General features: G+C 43.0%; 1 protein-coding gene across 2 annotated transcripts; it reads left to right on the plus strand.

Moving 5' to 3' along the window:
* The first annotated feature begins 10,640 nt into the window (after nucleotides 1-10,640).
* LOC130134508 (inorganic pyrophosphatase 2-like) lies at nucleotides 10,641-12,665 on the plus strand. Of its 2 annotated transcripts, none has more exons than XM_030586170.2 (4): nucleotides 10,641-10,894; nucleotides 11,129-11,250; nucleotides 11,366-11,567; nucleotides 12,054-12,665. In XM_030586170.2, the coding sequence occupies exons 1-4, from the start codon at nucleotides 10,757-10,759 to the stop codon at nucleotides 12,420-12,422; spliced, it is 831 nt and encodes a 276-aa protein (XP_030442030.2). In that variant the 5' UTR covers nucleotides 10,641-10,756; the 3' UTR covers nucleotides 12,423-12,665. The 2 variants fall into 2 exon arrangements, with proteins under 2 accessions (XP_030442030.2, XP_056167192.1); XM_056311217.1 differs by having other exon boundaries at nucleotides 10,703-10,894; nucleotides 11,089-11,250.
* Nucleotides 12,666-19,576: the final 6,911 nt, after the last annotated feature.

Raw genomic sequence — 19,576 nt, forward strand, 5'->3', positions numbered from 1 at the left:
TTCTATCGAGACAATTTAACGTCGAAAAGGATTTCGATTCCAGGTCCGGCATACCCGGACTCGATCGTCGGTCCGGTCTACCCATCGAGCATGAAAGGAAAGTACAAAGTACCGTGTCCTCCTCGCCCCACGGCACGGCCATCATGCTCGGGCGATGTGATCGAACGAAATTTAACGTGCAACACGATCGTGCCGTGTTCAAGCCGTGCGTATTCAACTATGGACCGAAGAAACGACCGCGCTCTTTAGGGCCCAGTGAGAAAAGCGGGATCCGATTGGGTGGGGTGAGGGATGCGAGTGACCGGCGGTTAGATTAACGAAGTGCAGGACCTAAAACTATCATGCAGTCGCGGACTTCAGAGGGAGGGAGGGTGGAATGACGTGGATGCCCCTCGAGTCTTCTCGCCTTCCGGTGCTGCACGTGGGGTCTTTTTTGTCTTTGGCATCGGGCGTAGAGATCGATGGGTGGGGGGACGGTCAATGGTTGTGCGATCGAACGGTCGTAAAGGGACGGGAACATTGCGCGTCTCGCTTGGGGGTTGTCGCCGCGCGTGAGATCTCTCGATGTTTAGGTGCGGCGCGGTGCGCGCTGGGGCTCCGCAAGAGAGAAAAATTTGGGTAAGCCCGACCGAGGTCGATCGAATTGATTAAGGTTCGGAACTTAAGCTCCGTTCGTTTGGCGAAAAATATTCTCCTTTTGGAAAATATTTTCTCGGAAGTCATTTTCCTGAAAAATATTTTTCCGGAACATAATTTTCCGGTGTTCGGCAATCAATGTGAAAAAGTTTCGGAAAATATTTTTCGCCGGCGACCGGCGGCGGCGTCCTAAACCTATTGCACTTTTGTCAATTCAGTCCTAAAAATTTTAATTTTGTCAATTGAGTCTTAAACCTTTTCATTTCTTGCCAATTGAGTCAATCAGGTCAATTTTGACCGGAAATCGTTGATGTGGACGCTGAGCTGCCACGTAGCGCTGACGTAGACATTTTTCTATAATATTTTAATAATTTTCTGAATTGTTTATATTTTTTTCTTCTTCTTTTTCGGATTTTGAAGCTAGGGCCGACAATCCTAGCCCAGATCTGGCTAGGCCGCCTAGCTAGATCTGGGCAAGGCGTTGCGCGCCCTCACTTGGTTGGCGAGGGCATCGAGGGCCGCGACGCCCTTGCCCAGAGCCGGCGAGGGTTGGCCAGCCACCCTCGACGGCCCTAGCTTCAAAATCTAGAAAAAAAAAAACTGAGAAAAGGAAAAAAAAAACATAAAAAAATCATAAAATTATTAAAATATTATATACAAAAGTCCACGTCAGCGCCACGTGGCAGGCCGGTATCCACATTAGCGATTTTCATCCAAAATTGGCCGGATAGACTCAATTGACAAGAAATGAAAAGATTTAGGACTAAATTGTCAAAGTTAAAAGATTTAGGACTGAATTGGTAAAAGTGCAATAGGTTTAGGACTTTTTAGACAATTTTCAAACAATTTTCCTGAAGTGAGATTAGTTGAATTGATTAAGTTTCAAAGACTAATCGGCGTCATAGGTTAATTGAGTCGATAATGTTATTAACATTTATATTGTTTTTACGCCGCGATCGAGTGGTGTACCGAGAAGCAAGATTCTCACGCCGAGAATCCATCTCGAGACTAAGCGATTTGAGAGAAAAGTATTGTGTTCCTCCTTAATTTGACCCTCCGGAACACAACGCCGAGACGAAATCAAACGCGGGATTGCAAATTCTAAGGACATAAAGCAGCTACGGACTTCATGACGCGCGATTACTCTTGTGGGGTCACGACTTCGGTAGTCGATGGGCTGGAAGATACACTAAAGTATGAGCAATCTCCCTTCGGCTTGGAAATATTCATGCAAATTGAAATTAGAATATCCCGTGTCCTGATCATTCGTGCGTGATTATTAACGTGTATAAGTATCGGTAGTGGCACGAGTGAGAGCTCGTTGGGTCTAGTTTTTTTTCTTTTCGATGAATGGAGCTTCCGCTTTGATACAGGAGTGTGAATAGTGGGCCTAGGCTGACCATTTCCTTCTCGAGCCTAACAAATTAGAGCATAATTATGATGTCTTTTTCAATCGTGGGCAGGCTGGGAAATCAAGATTTCTTTTTGGTATAGGATTAGAAGTGTAAGGACTCAACATAAAGCTGGCAATCCAAAGGCAAAGGCCCGTCCGTGCTCAACCGGATCGGTCGCAAGCCTTTTAGCCCAAGCCCAGTTGAATTTGAAACTCAACAAATATGAAAATGGCTTTAGTGCATGGGTCCAAAGACACGTATTTGTTGTATTTCTAGTCGTGGAAATGATTCTTAAAGACGGATTCGGTTTTTGGTTTTGGACCAAATGCCACGTTTGATGTACTTCTAGTCCATCCATACAGAGTGTACTCCCGCGATCATAGGTTTGACTTTGCACTGCCCAGTGGATGCGCGGCACGTGGGTCTGTTCTGATTGAGCGCGAGGACTTGAGGCTGGCAGATCTCTGGTCAAATTATGTGGGAAAAGAGCCGTCTGACGATCTATACCCTAATGACAAGGGCCTAGGTCGAACTATTAAAGTTTTCATTCACCCGTCTCAGATTACACATCTTGCCGTCCTCTTTTCAGATCGGAACACGCGCTTCGGGGCTAATCGAAGATCAAACTGCAAACGTGGTATCGCTAGCTTCTTCATTGGCGGCGTGCGAGTCCGATCCAAAACGAAAACAACCCAATCTTCAATCCGAGCCTTTTAGTCTACCCATGAAGGCTTGAACGCTTTGCAAATCATGCACATTGGCATGAAGGAGAAAGTGCAAATCCAAATGTCCTGTTGGCCCGGTCTAACCCAAACTCTCCACGGCCCAGTTTTGTTTATATTAAAGCCTTGATGATAGATGGAGATATATTACCTATACCTTCTATCTTCTACATTTTATATATGTCTAGGTCAAAAGTGGGTTCATCTCACCTTTAATGACCTCCAAGAATACCCCTCATCTGATAAAAGTTTATAAAGTTTATAAAATCGATCCATTTTCATAACTTCCACTCCCATCAAAACCCTCTAAGAATCCTCTAACTTTTATGTTTCGTCAAACTATATATTTTCTCAATCTATGTCTATTATTCTTTTTATTTTGGGTAAAAGCCACCAAAAGTCCTAAACTATGCGCATTGTGACATATTTACTCGAATCTTTTTTATGACAAAAAAAACCCCAAACTTATACCTATATGACATATTTACCTCAAACTTGTACCTATGTGACACATTTACCACAAACTTGTATAATGTGACACATTTACCTCAAACTTCTTATTGGGACATAAAAAATCCTAAATTTGTATCTGTGCGACACATTTGCCCCAATAATTTGGTATTATGGAAAAAAATTTGGGATTTTTGGTGTCACAAAGGAAAAAGTCTGGGATAAACGTGTTACACTAGCATATGTTTAGGATTTTTTGTGTCACAGGAAAAAAGTTTGGGGTAAATGTGTCATACAGGTACAATATTTTAGTCATCGTTTGTGCTTTACTCGCAATATCCAAATTTTGTTTTGATTGCGCTTATTGCGTCAATAGGCAGTGTTTAACAAAATATATAAAATTCATTTTAAAAAAAAACCTCATCTGAAAAAACCAACGTAACCGATTTAGACCTTGAGTCGAGCATATTTATTTTTTCTTTGGTCGAAAAGTCTAGCATATATGACATTGCTTTTTTTTTTTTTTTGAAATTAGGCAGTCTAGCACTGATGCAATCTCGAATTATTTCATTTGCTTTGGGAGGCGAGAGGAATCGTATACTGTTGTGCACTTTCTTCTGATCGAGCTTGAGTTGTGCCTAGTTTAATTCGATGCGGATTCACATTCCTCAAGCCACGTGATTCCAATTCCCATTATTTTTCATGTTTTGGAGAAAGATTAGAGTAGGGTTTGGATTCCGATTTACAATTCCTTTTATCTTTTGAGTCCTTAGTTATGGATTTTGATTCCTCGCAATCGGATTTTCCAGCTATAACTAGGATCGAGATTCCATTCCATGGTTTGTATTACCACGAAACTATCAAAAACTCAATTCCACCACCGATCGCCACCACCCATCCATCCCTCTGCTGCCGGTCGCAGGTCATCGACTGCTGTACTCCATTGCCGGTCACATGCAATAGTCACTGGGTCGCCGAAGACAAGCTCCGCCGTCGGACTTTGTTGCCAATAGCCGCCACTATCGAAAACCGGTTGCCGCCAATCATGGAACTTCACTGTCCACTTTCGCCGAAGAGAAGTATTCCCTTGTCGAAGCTCAATTTTTTTTTTTTCAACAAAACAACAATTGAGAATAGAAGTGTTAGGATTCGCCGCATAATCACAAAAAAAATAGAGAATAAAAGAGAGAAAGAGAATTTGAGATACAGGGTTTTATTCTGGTTCACCCTTAAATTAAGGTTACGTCCAGCTGATGATTCTAAAATATTAGCACATCGTACCCCTCGATTTCATCTCTCAATTACAAGAGAAAGAGATATATATATATATATATATATATATATATATAGGCAATAGTTTGATTCAAAATAAAAAAAACTCTTTCTAAGAAACCTATTCCAATGATGAAACCATTCAATTAGGAAATCCAATAAAATAGAAAACTTTCCTTTATTGGGCTCAAACTATTAAAGCCCTTGAGCGGTTTCCACAACCCCGCTAGGGCGGGGTCCCCGACCCCTGCCTGCTCATTGGGGAGCGGGACTCTCGTGCTATCTAATCGCTGGGGAGCATGAACCACACCCCAACAAGAAGGATGATATTGTTCGGACACAAAAATTCCTTACCATGGTATTAAACGAGGCGGAAGGAAATTCTCTTGCAATCCAAACAATTGGGAATAAAGGATAAGGGAATTAAACGAGATCGGAAGGGAATTTGTGTGCATTGAGCTTTTTCTAGAATATAATGTAAATTATTAAAAGGAGATGAAAAGAATATGCCTCCTTCTTTTCGTCCCATGTGGATGTAATCTGTGTCGAGTTGCGAGTATATTCTCGGACAGAAAATGAAGGCGACGGCTGACGTAGCACCGAAGGACGAAGGAGCACCGCCGGTTGAGAATCAAAACGTTTCTGGCATCGACCGAGCCGAACCAAACTGTGAAAGGAACATATGTTACAGATGCTCAGCTGATCGATGGGGATGTTTATCGAGAATAGCGGTCGTAATAAATTGAAATTTGGGCGCCACAAGGCACGAGAAAGCGACGATTTCTTTCCCCTAAACGAAGACGTGTAATCTGAAACGGAACAGTTCGCATAATCGCGTGCGAATCTTTCCCCACCATAAATTAGGAACAATAGCACAAATGGTCAATGAATTTTGATTGATTGTGTAATGCCGTCCCTGAACTTTTAATCTGTGCAATGTGGTCCATGAACTTTGGCTTAGTGCGGAATATCGCATCTCAATTTCTGATTTATTCAATGTAGTCCGTGAATTATCGGTAACTGTTCAATTTAGTCTTTAATATTATATGAAAATGTTTAGAAGTTAGGAACGACATTGCACGTTAGATTAGGGTTCTGGGATCACATCGAACAAATTAAAAAGTTCGGGGACGATATTACACACTGGATCAAAGTTCAGAAACCATTCGTGTCGTTTTCCTCGTGAATGAAAAGCATACATTAAAGAAGGGCCATCATGAGATCGTCATGGTGTGATCGCAATGGATTTTGGAAGTCTAACCAAAAGTGAGTATGCTCTCGTCCCCTTTTAACAGTTAAATTTGCCATCGCTCCGTTCAGTCAATGATTCGACATCTTCAGTTTATCGTAGACACACGAGCTGCATTACGGGCTTTAATGATCCAGTGCCTACCGCCCCGATCTCAAATATCGACGCTCTAGCAAATGTGCAAATATTTCTTTGAGGGAGTAATGTTTCGCTTTCGACCTTACCACGAAACCTCCACGATACAACGAGCCACCTTTTCTCCGAATAGCTGTCGCTCCAATTCTTAATAATCAAATCTCCGATTCTCACTCGTCATTTTGATCGTCTCCGAGAAAAGACTGAAGAAAAACAAGCGGAAAGTCTCTCGCTAAAGGAATTCCATTTCGCTCCATAACACTAAGATGTCGCCTTTAGGATGCACTAATTGCAACATGACAAGAACGATGGACCACGATGCCACTATCCATGCTCAATCTCTGTCGTTCTTTAATCTGGCGGATTTAAAAGATGGCGATGATTACGATTTTGACAACTTGCCAATTTAGTCTTAAACTTATTGCATTTGTGTTAGTTCGATCATAAACCTTTCGATTTTATCGATTCAGCCCTAAAACTTTTGACAACTCTTCAATTTAGTCTTAACCTTTCAATTGTGCAAATTTAGTCATAAACCTTTTGATAATTTACCAATGTAGTCCTTCCGGCCAAAATCATTGACGTGGCGGTCTAGTCAGAGTCGTTCATCCTAATGCTAATGTGGATAATTTTTATTATTTTTTTAATAATTTACTTAAATTTCAATTTTTCTTTTTTTCCCTTCTTCCTCTAGCCGGTCACCAGACCTTGGCAATGGCTGGAGACCGTCCAAAGGCGAGGGCCAGCGAGTTCGACCTCGCTAGCTAGCCGTGGGTAAGCCTTGACCTCACCGTTGCTAGGCAAGGTCGGCCTTTGCATGGTTGGGCGAGGCTCAAACTCCCCAGATCAGGCGAGGCTCGCCCTTACTAGTAGCAGATCATGCCATGTAGGACGGCTAGCACTAACTAGATCACTACGTCAGCGATATTTGGCAAAAATTGATCGGAATAACTAATTTAGCAAATCGATAAAATGTTTAGGACGAAGGTTCATGGCTAAATTGGCAAGTTGTCTAAAGCTTTAGGACCAAATTGGTACAATTAAAAGGTTTAGGACTAATTAGTATAAGTGCAATAGATTCGAGACTTTTTTTTGGGTGATTGTCCCTACTTCGCTCCAGAACACTAAGATCTCGCCTTTAGGATGCACTAATCGCAACGTGACAAGAACCATGGACAAGGATGCAACCAAATTTATGCTAGATGTCTGTCGTTTTTCAATCTGGCCGATTAAAAAGATGTCAATGATTATGATCTCGAGCATTGAAAAAATCATCAATTTTGACGTTCATCGCGATATAATGCCCAAAAAGGGATCCCACACCACTAAACATCGAGAACTTTCAAGTTAAAGTATCGTGGAGGGGGGTATGGAATCTATATAGAATCCTAACTCTACGTGATATGAAATGCCGTGGGTGTGTCTTTGACCTAAAGCAATCATTTGGGTTACTTTTAAGTGTGTCGGCCATATTAGCATTAGAATAATATGTAGCTAAGTTGGGGGCCGGCATCTCTGATCGTAACTTTTCTTATTTAGTGATTATGATGAGAAACGGGAAAAACATACGGGAAAATCGTCCAAAAAAAGTCCTAAACCTATCATACGGCGGCCAATTCAGTCACGAACTTTTCGATTATGGGGAAAATTATCCAAAAAGTCATAAATCTATTGCATTTTTGTCAATTCAGTCCTAAACATTTTAATTTTGCCAATTGAATTCTAAACCTTTTCACGTTTTCCCAATTGAGTCCATCAGACAAATTTTGATCGGAAATCGTTAACATGAACGTCAGCTGTCCCGTGTGGCATAGCTGGCGACCTCGTCGACTAGAGGTTTATTAAAAAAAACAAAGAAAAGAATCCATAAAATTAATAAAAAAAATTCAAAAATATTATTAAAATTTGTACACGTTAGCGTCGATCATGCCATGTTGGACAGCGCATATCCACATCAGCGATTCCGGGAAAAATTGGCTGGATTAACTTAATTAGCAAAACACGAAAATGTTTAGAACTCAATTGGCAAAATTAAAATGTTTAGAATTGAATTGGCAAAAATGTAATAGGTTTAAGACTTTTTAAACAATTTTCCCTTCAATTATGCCAATTAGTCCTAAATCTTTTGATGATTTGTCAATGCGATCCTTTTGGCCAATGGTCGAAAATTGCTGGCGACGACCGGGAGAGAGATGGAGACTCTCAAACCAAATCAAATGTATCATCATTTTGAGAGTCCATTCAAGCCGAACTAAATGAAACTCGACAACTTCCAAAGCCAAATTAAACATCTCATTCCTTTCAATTTGGTTTTATTCTAAATCATCTATTCCAAATGATTGCGTGTTCATCTTTAGGTATACTCAATAGTTTATAGATGATGCAATGATATTTGGACTGTGGTTTCATCTTTTACCCATCACAAAAAATAAAAATTTAATTGCTTTCAAGCTTGGATCGATGAAGGAAAAATCACGCTATGTATGGAATTTAATCCGAAAAATACGTATTATTCGGTTGAACGACTGCATAATATACACAAATTGACTAATAAAAGATGGTTTCGAGCTCCAACTTTTCAGAAAACCCCGAAATCAAATCACAGGAGATTTCAATTGATCGCCACAAGAATGAATAGACGGATCCACCAATCATTAGGATTTCCGTGGCACGTGTTTAGCGCGTAGCTAAGTAATCTCATTTGATGCACGACCTAACCACTCTCATATAGTGCACGACCTAATACCCGTATTAGGACAATTAAAATAATCTCCTACTTAAGTAAGTAAGCTTAGCATAATCATTCCGAAATCTAGACCCATGTGATGAGGTCAAACCGGTCAAATTGTTCATCTAGCACCAACCCCTTTTTCTCCATTTTTCTAAGGCGGGGGAAATGAAAGAGCAAAAAAGGGCGTTGATCCGGATTAAGTTTGGCAGGGATAGAATACGATGAGACCCAGCATGCCGGGAGCTCGAACAGATCCCACGCGGGTTTCCAAGGTTTGGCCACATGGAATTGACCCAAAGAAGCGACGTCACTGCTGATAAAAGCCTAGGATTTAGATTAAGATCGAAAATCATTGGAATGATTGGAAGAAACAGCGTTTGAACTGTTGAAAATTGCATCTTGTTCCCAATTAATCTAGACGAATTCGTTAGATTTCTGGTTTCAATTGCGCGGTTGGTGAGGGAATGGACGCGGTGGTTATGCGGTCGTGACCAATGGTGGTGTAATCTAAGGTAGGTCTGCCCAGACCGATCTAGAAAACTAGTGTGCTATAATATATATATATTTATGTATGCATGTATGTATAATTGGTGGCAAATGGGTGTTTAAAATAAACGAGCCATTTTCAACACTCGATGAGAGAGCTCGCCGCAACCGGGTTTTGGCCTTTTGCCCCCTTTTTTTGATGGGGAAGAAACTCGTCCAAGTCAATCTTGGCACATGACATTGCTCATGTGACTGTCGTGGGGGTTGGTAATGATGTGTACGTCAAATTACGACGGTTAATCTATGCTAAATGATAGCGGTGGGATTCACCAAACCGTTTACGATCATTGGTGTCCACGACATCTCGATGGGCCAGGTAAGATAGCCGCCGTCTCGAAAAGTCGACGCGGCGCCTCGAGATGCAATCCGGCACGTGATGACGCGAGCTCTCGGAGGGGGCGAGCCGACGCTCTCCTTAAAATCAGAGGAACTCGATTCGCGCGAGAGGGAGGGGGACGGTAACCCGAACGCCGAATTAGGAACAGAAGGACTTCAAAATAACCTCTCCCGAAGAAGGGCCATGATCGGCGTTCGATCCCATCCCTTCATTCTTGAGGGCTCGGCATCTCGCACCGTCGCGAAATCTGCAGACTGAAATGATTCGAACTTTCCTTTTCGGTTCGCAAAACACTCGCTGTGAGAACTTATCCTGTTGCTTAGAAAGCAAAACTTACTAATGGCAGCTTTAGCTTTAGAGAGTGGCAAGATAAGTGCTAGGAAACTTTGGAAGGACGAAAGGAATTGGAATCGCCGAACGGACCATTCCCGGCATATTCGCCGGCCTATTGGGCCAGTGGTAGGTGCACTTCGAAAAGGTTGCCCCCTCATCAAATCCAAATCCAACTCTCCAGTTCCATTCCGTTTTCCTCTTCTCCCCCACACGAATATTCCCTCCCCATATTCCCCCTCCCCCCCCCCCCGAAATCCCACTCTCGTTAATTGTTTGAACAAATTGTCCCCCCCAAGAAGAATCTCTTAAAGTCGCCGCCCCGCCTGCCGAGCAAAAGATCACGTGACCATGGATCCTCCGGCCTTCGAATTTTAATCGCGTCTCGGGAAAAATTATCGCCCGACACCCATAAAGAGTACGTCGCGTCGTTCGCAGATTCCCTTTTGAAACGCGGATCGGGATTGCATTTCGAACAATTAACGCGACCTGGGAATGATCATAAACCTTGTGATTCTAACACGTTCCGGTGCGTACTTATTTTGAATGTTGTTGGATTAGGTGTTGGTCCTAGGGGTGTCAAAACTCAATCGTCGTCGTCCGAAATTCGAAACGGACAGGCAGAGAGGAGGGGGACTCCTCCTAGTGTTACTGTCGTTCGACAGCACGCCAACGAAAGGAGAAACACGCGCACGGATCCCACAAACATTCGCGTAATATTCCATGGAATCTACTGGAGCGTAATGGCGCAAATGGTAACTGCGCGACGCGACTCTTCCTTCGCCCTTGTCTCGCACCGATCAGAGCAGCGCGCTATAAATACCCCCGCTCCCCTCTCATCCCTTCTCGCGTCTCCTCCACCCGCAGAAATCTCTCCTGTTCACTACGAAAGATTAAGAACAAACCTCCCAAAACTCTCTCTGTAGTTTTCTCGTGCATTGTGCTCTGAGACGAATGGCTGACATCGTGGTGCTCTTCGACTTCGACGAGACGATCATCGACTGCGAAAGCGACAGCTGGGTCATCAACGAGCTGGGCTTGACCGATCGGTTCAATGAGCTCCTCCCCACCATGCCCTGGAACTCTCTCGTGGTGAGTTTTCTCTTCGTGTTTTTTCTTTGTTTGGGTTGTTTTCTTTCTTTTTGCATGGATTTCGAGTGCTGCAAAAGGCCCTCCACTTTCGTAAACAATCTCTTCTTTACTTGGGCAGATCTCGTGTAGCACAAATTGTTCCCATTTTGTTTTTGTCCCTCTGTTTTGATGTTCGGGCTCTGCTTCTTACGAAGCTTGTTTGACACAACCCCAAAAAAACCAAACTCTTTGCAGGACAAGATGATGGGAGAGCTTCATGCGAGCGGCATAACAATCGAAGAGATTGAGGATGTGCTGAACAGAGCTCCCATCCATCCCAGAATCGTCCCCGCCATCAAATCCATTCATGCTTTGGGGTAAATTTTATAACGAAGCAATTTGTCTCTCTCTCTGCTCAGTGCGTTGTTTTGGAACACAACGAAATTAAGCGAGTCTTTCTTTTTTTGGCTAATTCTCTCTCTCTCTGCTCAGGTGTGATTTGAGGGTTGTGAGTGATGCCAATCTCTTTTACATCGAGACAATCCTGAACCATCTGGGCATACGGGAGTGCTTCTCCGAGATCAACACGAACCCGGGCTTCGTCGACGAAGAAGGGAGGCTCAGGATTTCGCCTTACCACGACTTCAAGTCCTCTTTTCATGGATGTGGTCTCTGCCCTCTAAATATGTGCAAGGTAACAAAACACACGTATAATAATGCAAGCAGATCCCCGTTTTTCATTTTACCATCCTCGATTGCCGCCTGCTTTTGAGAAGAGAAGGTTCTTGACAAACTTCAACGCATGCTGATGCAAATTCACGCCAGCTTTGAAAAACATGAGGATGAATCTGGACATTTTGACAGGGGGACCATTTAGAACAGTACTCTATCAGATACCATGAAACCTTCATAATTAAAATAATAGCCTGCACTTGCCGTTTGGGACATTATAAAACAGAAATATATCAAAAGATGGACTGGTCAATCTGTCAACGGGGTCTCCAAAATTAGTGGAACTCTGTCCCTCCTCGGTGTTTCTTGCTCACTTCTGACCCCACTATAATCCTCCTCTCGTCATCTTCACATCTATCGAAAAACACAAAGAGACAATGACAGAAGGATCAAATCTTTTAGGGTCAATCATGATCCACATGTAATATTTATATGTGATTTTTTACAGGGAGTGGTGATTGAAAGAATACAAGCCTCTCTGTCTGCCGAGGGCAAGCAAAAGAGGTTCATCTATCTCGGAGATGGGGCTGGTGACTACTGCCCAAGCCTGAAGCTCTTGGAGGGTGACTTCATGATGCCGAGGAAGAATTACCCTGTCTGGGACTTGATCTGCAGGAACCCCATGCTGTTGAAGGCGGAGGTTCGCAAGTGGACCGACGGCGAAGAGATGGAGCGAGTCCTGTTCGAATTGATCGACACGATAATCACCGAAGAGGAGATCAAATCTGGCCAGTTGATTTCATCAGACTGCAGGTTGCAGAACATTGCTTTGTCTGCTCACGAAGCCCTCCTTCCAACTCTTCCTGTTCCTCAATAGGAACTTCTAAAATGACGGCAAAATAAGGAAAGAAATTTATGGGATTATACTAGTTTGACTTAGTTTTTGCACAGCTGCACTTGTTTTTGGGGCAGCTCTTTTGGGTTGTGATTCAGCCAAAAGGGAAAATGGAGAAACATATGGGAACCTCTGTAGAGCTTTGGATGTTTATGAATTTCCCATTGGTCAAGTACTGATCAAGACGAATACCTAATAACACCAGCTTGGTTCTGGTTCTGGTTCTGCTTCTGCTTCTGCTGGTGACGTGGAAAATTTGGAAATTCCTAAGCAATGTCCTAATTTTAGTAAGTTGGAGCACCTCTTGTTTGCTAGGTCAAGGCTGAAGCATCTTGACAGGACTGTCTCGCACAAGAATACATGTGGTGAAAACAAGTGCAAGACTTAAAAATTCTAGTATTGAATCATCAACATGCATACTTTTACAGAGGAATTCCAATAAAATGAGTTACGGCTGTGACCAAGATCTCTCTTGATCTAATTGATAAAAGAACAGAAGGCCAGATCAACAATGAACTAAACCTGAAAATAATACAGCATGACACCCAAGACAAAATGGGAGATATTGAGGATAATCTTTTTTCAATATCGCACAACTAAAACAATATAGCCTCAAGTATGAATGCTGTCCTATTTTGGGTTCCTGGGATGAGTAAAGAACGAATCTTTTTTTACGACAAAAATAAATATTCCAATGGAATATCAATATAAGAAGAAAATTTAGCAATGTGGGAAAATTGCAAGTGATCTTTGAGAACAAAGGGGAATGAAGTAGATGGCCAACCTTATACAGGGACCAAAAGGCTTTCTAAAAGAACCGAAATGAAGTTATATCCAGAGCTGACTTCCGAAAGAGAGTGTCACTCTTAAGGATATCAACTTTTATCAGCAGACAAGCATGGTGGCCTGGTCTGCAACACGCTCCTGGAAGCTGATGGTCCGCATTTACTCTGTATTCCTCAGAGAACGTGCTTAATAATCCTTGTGGCTCTGTCTCGACATTTTTGCCAATTCAACATGGTATTGCCGCTAAGTCAAAGGGTCCAGATTGTAAGAATTCAACATGCCGTCTTCGTCGTTGCTCCAAAAGATCGTGTTGCTAACACCTTCTTGAAGGGTTCCTCCTCCTTGGAAAGGTTCTTTTGATTACCAATAAACACTATACTTATTACATGGATTTATTCAAGTCGTTGCGAGGAGAACGGACTAAATCTCCGGCTCTGAATCTCGTGGTTATTTTGATTGATAAACCTCGTGGTTATACTCAACTTTTTGGTGTCCAATCAAAAGGAAAAGGTGGCATTATTGTCCTCTAAGGACCCGTAGTGGAGGGTTAAAATTATTAGTACAATTACTTAACTTTTTCGCGTTCGATCAAATGTCACATTGCCATGTAAAACGCGCCATTGTTTTACCTTCAAATGATTCGCCACATTGTTGTTACTTTGGAAAAACAGCGAAAGGGAAGACATTACCGTCCTGTCGTCTAAGGACTTGTGGTGAAATATGGCCCCATTTGATTCAGCTTTGGAGAAATGTCCTTGGAGAAATGCAAAGGCCTTTAGCCTAAAGGGATTTTGTGAAATACAAAAACTGTAATTGAAAATTATCTTGGGATGCAATTTTGGGAAAAATGCTGTTTGGTAATCACATATTTGGAAAGTCCTTTGTTGTGCCAATTTAAGTTTCTTAACTTTAATTTGTTTAAAATTGAAAAAAAAAACAATAATTACGTATGTCCCGAGGAAAGAAATACATTATACTTATATATGATACATAAGATACATCATCAAGTCTGAATTGTACAATTTTTTGCTACGAAGTTCATTTTCACTATAGTCCTCAAATCACAACATTATTCATCCTTAATTACTTTTTATCACTTTTTTGTGGTTGACCGCTCGAGTAGCTTATAAATCAGGAGGGTCCAATTGTTGGACACAAGGTCGGAAAAAGGTTTAAGTTCATGAAAGAATCATTGTTCTAACTAGCTAGAATTGATAAATTTCATGAGTTTGAAATGAACTGCAAGGTAAACACATATCTGCATAGGCCATTTTGCATCGGGCAATGGATACACTACACAAGACGCCCTCCCCACTTATAAATCAAAGTAAGAGTGTCGCGACCTCTCCGAACCGGTCTCGTCACCTAGGAGGTTTGGCTAATTGATTGCTAAGTCTAAACCTAGGACTTAACTCGAGCTCTTCCAAACCCATACCGACTCACAACTTAAGGTTTAAGTTATTAGCATGAAAATCAATATCATTTAGGAGTCGCCACTAATTAGTTTTCGGCGGGTCGATTAGACAACCAAGTAAAGCATGAGAGAATTGCTTCACTTCCACAAACCAGAGATTCCGTGGATATGGGGACTTGATTACATTAACTGACCAACTAGTGCCCTATCGGTACCTCATTTTGCTCAATCACCACCTAACGTGTCGATGCAGTAATCTTACCAATTGTGAGTCCTAAAGTTCTACTCCTAACTAGGCTAAGGGAAGGAATAATCGATACATGGAAAGTGCACAATCAAATAGTAATCAAAATTGAAACGCACAAACAATGACTTAACATGTCTCTAATCGACCACATGCAAAGTCGAATTATACACACAATTAAAATGTGCGAAACAAGCAACATGCAATTAAGCATGGCATTAATCACACAAAAGGGCAAGAAGGGGCAATTCCAAAGCCCAAATACTGTTTTTTTTTTATTTTTTAATTTAAATTATTTTTAATATTAAAATAATAAATATAATATTATAAAAATGGACCTAGGTCGGATCTCCACATCCGACCTGGGCGCACTAGCCCGAGTCCACCACGAAGTGGGCTCTGCGAAGGCCCAATTCGGAATACCTTAAAACCCAAGTAAAATAATTAAATATAAAACATCCAAGCCCAGCCCACTAGGAATAAAAACCTAAAAAACACTTCAACCCAATTTGGCCCACCCACAAAATGGCCCGAAACCCAAAAGACCCATTCTAGTCCTAAAGTTCTAAAAAGCCTAAAGCCAACAAACCCTAATAAACTTAAGACTAGTCCAAACACCAAAAGTCTACCCGGCTGCGACTCGTGCGCTCGACTCAGCCGTGAGCCGCCAACTCGACTTGCCCAAAAAACTTAGCCAGCTTAGCCACCGCCTACCCAGCTCGCGCAAGCCTACTGGTCACGACCCACGCACCCGACCTGGGCGCAGCCCCAACTCGCCTCACGTTCTCGCCCAAGCCTCATCGCTCGTGGCTTCTCTTCTACGCGGCCGTGCCCTCGCCTAGTCGCCATTCGGCCACCGCCGATCTCTGCTTCCCACGTCGCCGACCAAGCTCCGGCCACCATCATTGGTTCACTCATACACCTCGTCCAAGCACCCAACGGAGCGAGATGACCGCCAAAACGGACCACATCCAAGCAAGCAAATGCAGATAGCAACACGAAGGGGAAAAAACACGTCGCAAAAACCAAGGGGTCGACAAACATCCGCATATGTGGCAAGAAAAATTTCATTCGGACATTTCATCGAACGGGTTGAACACATTAGAAAAAGAGGGATTTTTTTGGCTTTATCAGGGCTCGAAATGGACCGAGATTCTCGACACACAACGTACGGGAGCGGAGAACAAGTGCGAAGACGTCATGGGCCGGAGCTCGCACGAGCCGGACAGTTATGAGCTCCGGCCAGTGAGCCGAGAACAAGGCACGAAAACAAAAACAAGGGATGGAGGGGCGGCCGTTTGTGGCACTCCCTACCCCGTTCGGTGGCGGCGCATAGGGCAAACGCGATAGATCGGACTACGTCCGGTCGCCTCGCACACCTCTGAGCCGGGATCCTCGGGAAACCAATCCCCAAATCAAATCGGAATGCAGCGAAAACTCCAAAATGAAACTTACCGTGGCTTGGTGCGAAAAAGGGGGTGTTGGTGAGTCGTCAAACTCGATACAGACACGGCAACCTTGGTCTCTCGGTTCTCTCTCTCTCACGCTCTCGGTCTCTCTCGGGATCTCTCGCTCTCTCCACCGGATCCACCGCCAACTGCCGTGGCCCTTAAGAGCTAGAGTGAGAGAGAGATTCGGGGGGAGGCCAAGAGTTTGAGAGGCCGAGGGGGAAGATCCGGAGGAGAGAGTGAGAGATCCCGAGAGAGACCGAGAGCGTGAGAGAGAGAACAAAGAGACCAAGAAGCCGGAGGGGGAGACCTTCCGACAGTTGCCTTGTCCGCATCGAGTCCGACGACTCGCCAACACCCCCTTTTTCGCACCAAGCCACAATAAGTTTCATTTTGGAGTTTTTGCCGTATTTCAGTTTGATTTGGGGGTCGGTTTCGCGAGGATCTCGACTCGGAGGCGTATGAGGTGGCTGGATGTAGTCTGATCTATAGCGTTCGCCCTCATGCGCCGCCGCTGAGCAAGGTAGGGAGTGCCGCAAACGGCCGCCCCTCCATCCCCTGTTTCTGTTTTCGTGCCCTGTTCTCGGCTCACTAGCCGCAGCTCATGGCCGTCTGGCTTCTGCGAGCTCCGGCCCGTGATGTCTTCGCACTTGTTCCCCGCTCCCGTGTGTCGTGTGTCGAGAATCCCGGTCCATTTTGAGCCCTGATTTAGCCAAAAAAATCCCTCTTTTTATAATGTGTTCAACACTTTCATTGAAATGTCCGAATGAAATTTTTTTTACCACTAATGCGGATGTTTGTCAACCCCTTGGTCTTTGTGACATGTTTTTTCCCCTCCGTATTGCTATCTGCGTCTGCTTGCTTGGATGTGGTCCGTTCCCTCGGTCGTCTCACTCCGTTGGGTGCTTGGATACAGCGTGTGGGTGAACCGATGATGGTGGCTGGAGTTTGGTCAGCGATGTGGGGAGCAGAGATTGGCGGTGGCCGAGTGGCGATTGGGTAAGGGTACGGCCGCGTAGAAGAGAAGCCTCGGGCGTTGAGGCTCGGGCGAGAACGTGAGGTGAGTCAGGGCTATGGTCGGCGCTCGGGTCGTGGTGAGTAGGCTTGTGCGAGCTAGGTAGGCGGCGGCTGAGTCGGGCTAAGTTGTCTAGGCGAGTCGGGTCGGCGGCTCACAGTCGGGTTGAGCGCACGGGTCGCGGCCGGGTAGACTTTTGGTGTTTGGGCCAGTCTTAAGTTTATTAGGGTTTGTTGGCTTTGGGCTTTTTAGAACTTTAGGACTAGAATGGGTTTTTTAGGTTTCGGGCCATTTCGTGGGTGGGCCAAATTGGTTGAAGTGTTATTTAGGCTTTTATTCCTAGTGGACTGGGCTTGAGTGTTTTTTTATTTAATTGTTTTATTTGGGTTTTAGGGTATTCCGAACTGGGCCTTCGCAGAGCCCACCTCACGGTGGACCCGGGCACAGGGTCCCTTTTTATATTATTATATTATTATAATATTTATTTTAATATTAAAAAATATTTTTAATTAAAGAATTTTAAAAATTAAAAATTAAAAAATAGTATTTGGGCTTTGGAATTGCCCCTTCTTGCCCTTTTGTGTGATTAATGACATGCTTAATTGCATGTTGCTTGTTTCGCACGTTTTAATTGCGTGTATAATTCGACTTTACATGTAGTCGATTAAAGACATGCTAGGCTGTTGTTTGTGCATTTCAATTTTGATTACTACTTGATTTCACACTTTCCATGTATTGATTAGTCCTTCCCTTAGCCTGGTTAGGAGTAGAACTTTAGGACTCACAATTGGTAAGACTATTGCATCGACACGTTAGGTGGTGATTGAGCAATATTACATACCGAAAGGGCACTAGTTAGACAATTAGTGTAATCAAGTCTCCGTACCCATGGACTCTTTGATTCGTAAAAGTGAAGCAATTCTCCCATGCTTTACTTGGGTGTCTAATCGACCCGCCGAAAACTAATTCGTGGCGACTCCTAAATGAAATTGATTTGCATGTTAATAACTTAAACCTTAAATCGCGAGTTGGTATGGGCTTGGGAGAGCCCTAATTAAGTCCTAGGTTTAGACTTAGCAATCCATTAGCCAAACCCCTAGGTGATGAGACCGGTTCGGGGAGGTCGCAACAAAAAGGATTCTATATCAAGGCTTACATACAACATACAGGATAATGTTATAAACATATATGAACATAGATGCGTGTTGAAAAGTCAATATATCTCTTACCTTACCAAAAAAAAAAACATAGATGCTATTCTAGTACCCAATGACGTTTTGCATCCGTGGAAGCCACTTCCAAGTCCCCAATGAAGAACAGAATCTTGTTGAGAATAGCTTGGCATCGACGGGATGCTTCCTTGTTCGTCAATTCTTCCTCATTTTGATGTCTTGTCAAGAATACCTTGGCATCTACTCGATGAATGATCAGTCCATTGTAGAAATTCACCCGCTTCCCTGATTATCTTTAGTCCCCTGAAATCGTGAAATGAGTTGGGTATTCAATGCCACCATATCAAGTTGTGTGGCCTCAACATCCTTTGATGACCTTGCCATCTTCTAGTAATATGAACATGAATAAATTTGAGAGGCACAAAACAAAAAGAGATAAAACCAGCAAACTAATCAAAACAGAACAACAAGCCTACATTAACTTGGCCGAGCACGAACCAACAAACTAAAAGTGATTGCTACATAAACATGAAAGCCCAAATGATAACAAGAACCACCATAGCCATTGAAGCCGAAAGTTAAGAAAAACTCATCCAAATTCACCTCAACATCATCCCCACTACTTCCACAGCCTCCGAAAGTGCAGCTAAGGCTGCGCATGACAACTTGCCAAACAGTGTTTAATTATGTTTTTTTGTTCCCAGAATCAGTTTGGGAACAGAAATGCGTTTGTTTAATTTTTTGATTCTGAGCACAATTTTGTCAAAAATTGTTCCCAGAATCAGTTTTCAAGAATAAAAAAAAAGTAGCTTCTTGATTCTGGGAACAATTTTGAGAATCATTTTTTTTTTCTTCTTCCTTTTCTTGGTTTTTAATGTAGCTTCTAATGTCCGGCCCGAGAACCGCCCTCGCCGGATCTGACGAGAATAAAATATTGTTACTAAAAAATATTATTAAAATAAAAAATATTTTACCGGCCATGGCCGGCGATCAGGCCATGGCCAAAAAAAAGAAAAAAATATATTTTTAATAAAAAAAATATTTTACCTGCTATGGC

Source organism: Syzygium oleosum, unplaced genomic scaffold (genome assembly GCF_021117445.2).
Source record: "Syzygium oleosum isolate NSW1041296 unplaced genomic scaffold, Sole_v2.1 Sole_v2.05, whole genome shotgun sequence".
In the NCBI taxonomy this organism is placed as follows: Eukaryota; Viridiplantae; Streptophyta; class Magnoliopsida; order Myrtales; family Myrtaceae; genus Syzygium; species Syzygium oleosum.

Excerpts from the sequence above, each read along its gene's own strand:
- LOC130134508 (XM_030586170.2), top strand. The coding sequence starts at position 10,757 with ATGGCTGACATCGTGGTGCTCTTCGACTTCGACGAGACGATCATCGAC. Across the intron at positions 10,895-11,128 it reads TGCCCTGGAACTCTCTCGTG|GACAAGATGATGGGAGAGCT; the intron begins GTGAGTTTTCTC and ends AACTCTTTGCAG. Across the intron at positions 11,251-11,365 it reads AAATCCATTCATGCTTTGGG|GTGTGATTTGAGGGTTGTGA; the intron begins GTAAATTTTATA and ends CTCTCTGCTCAG.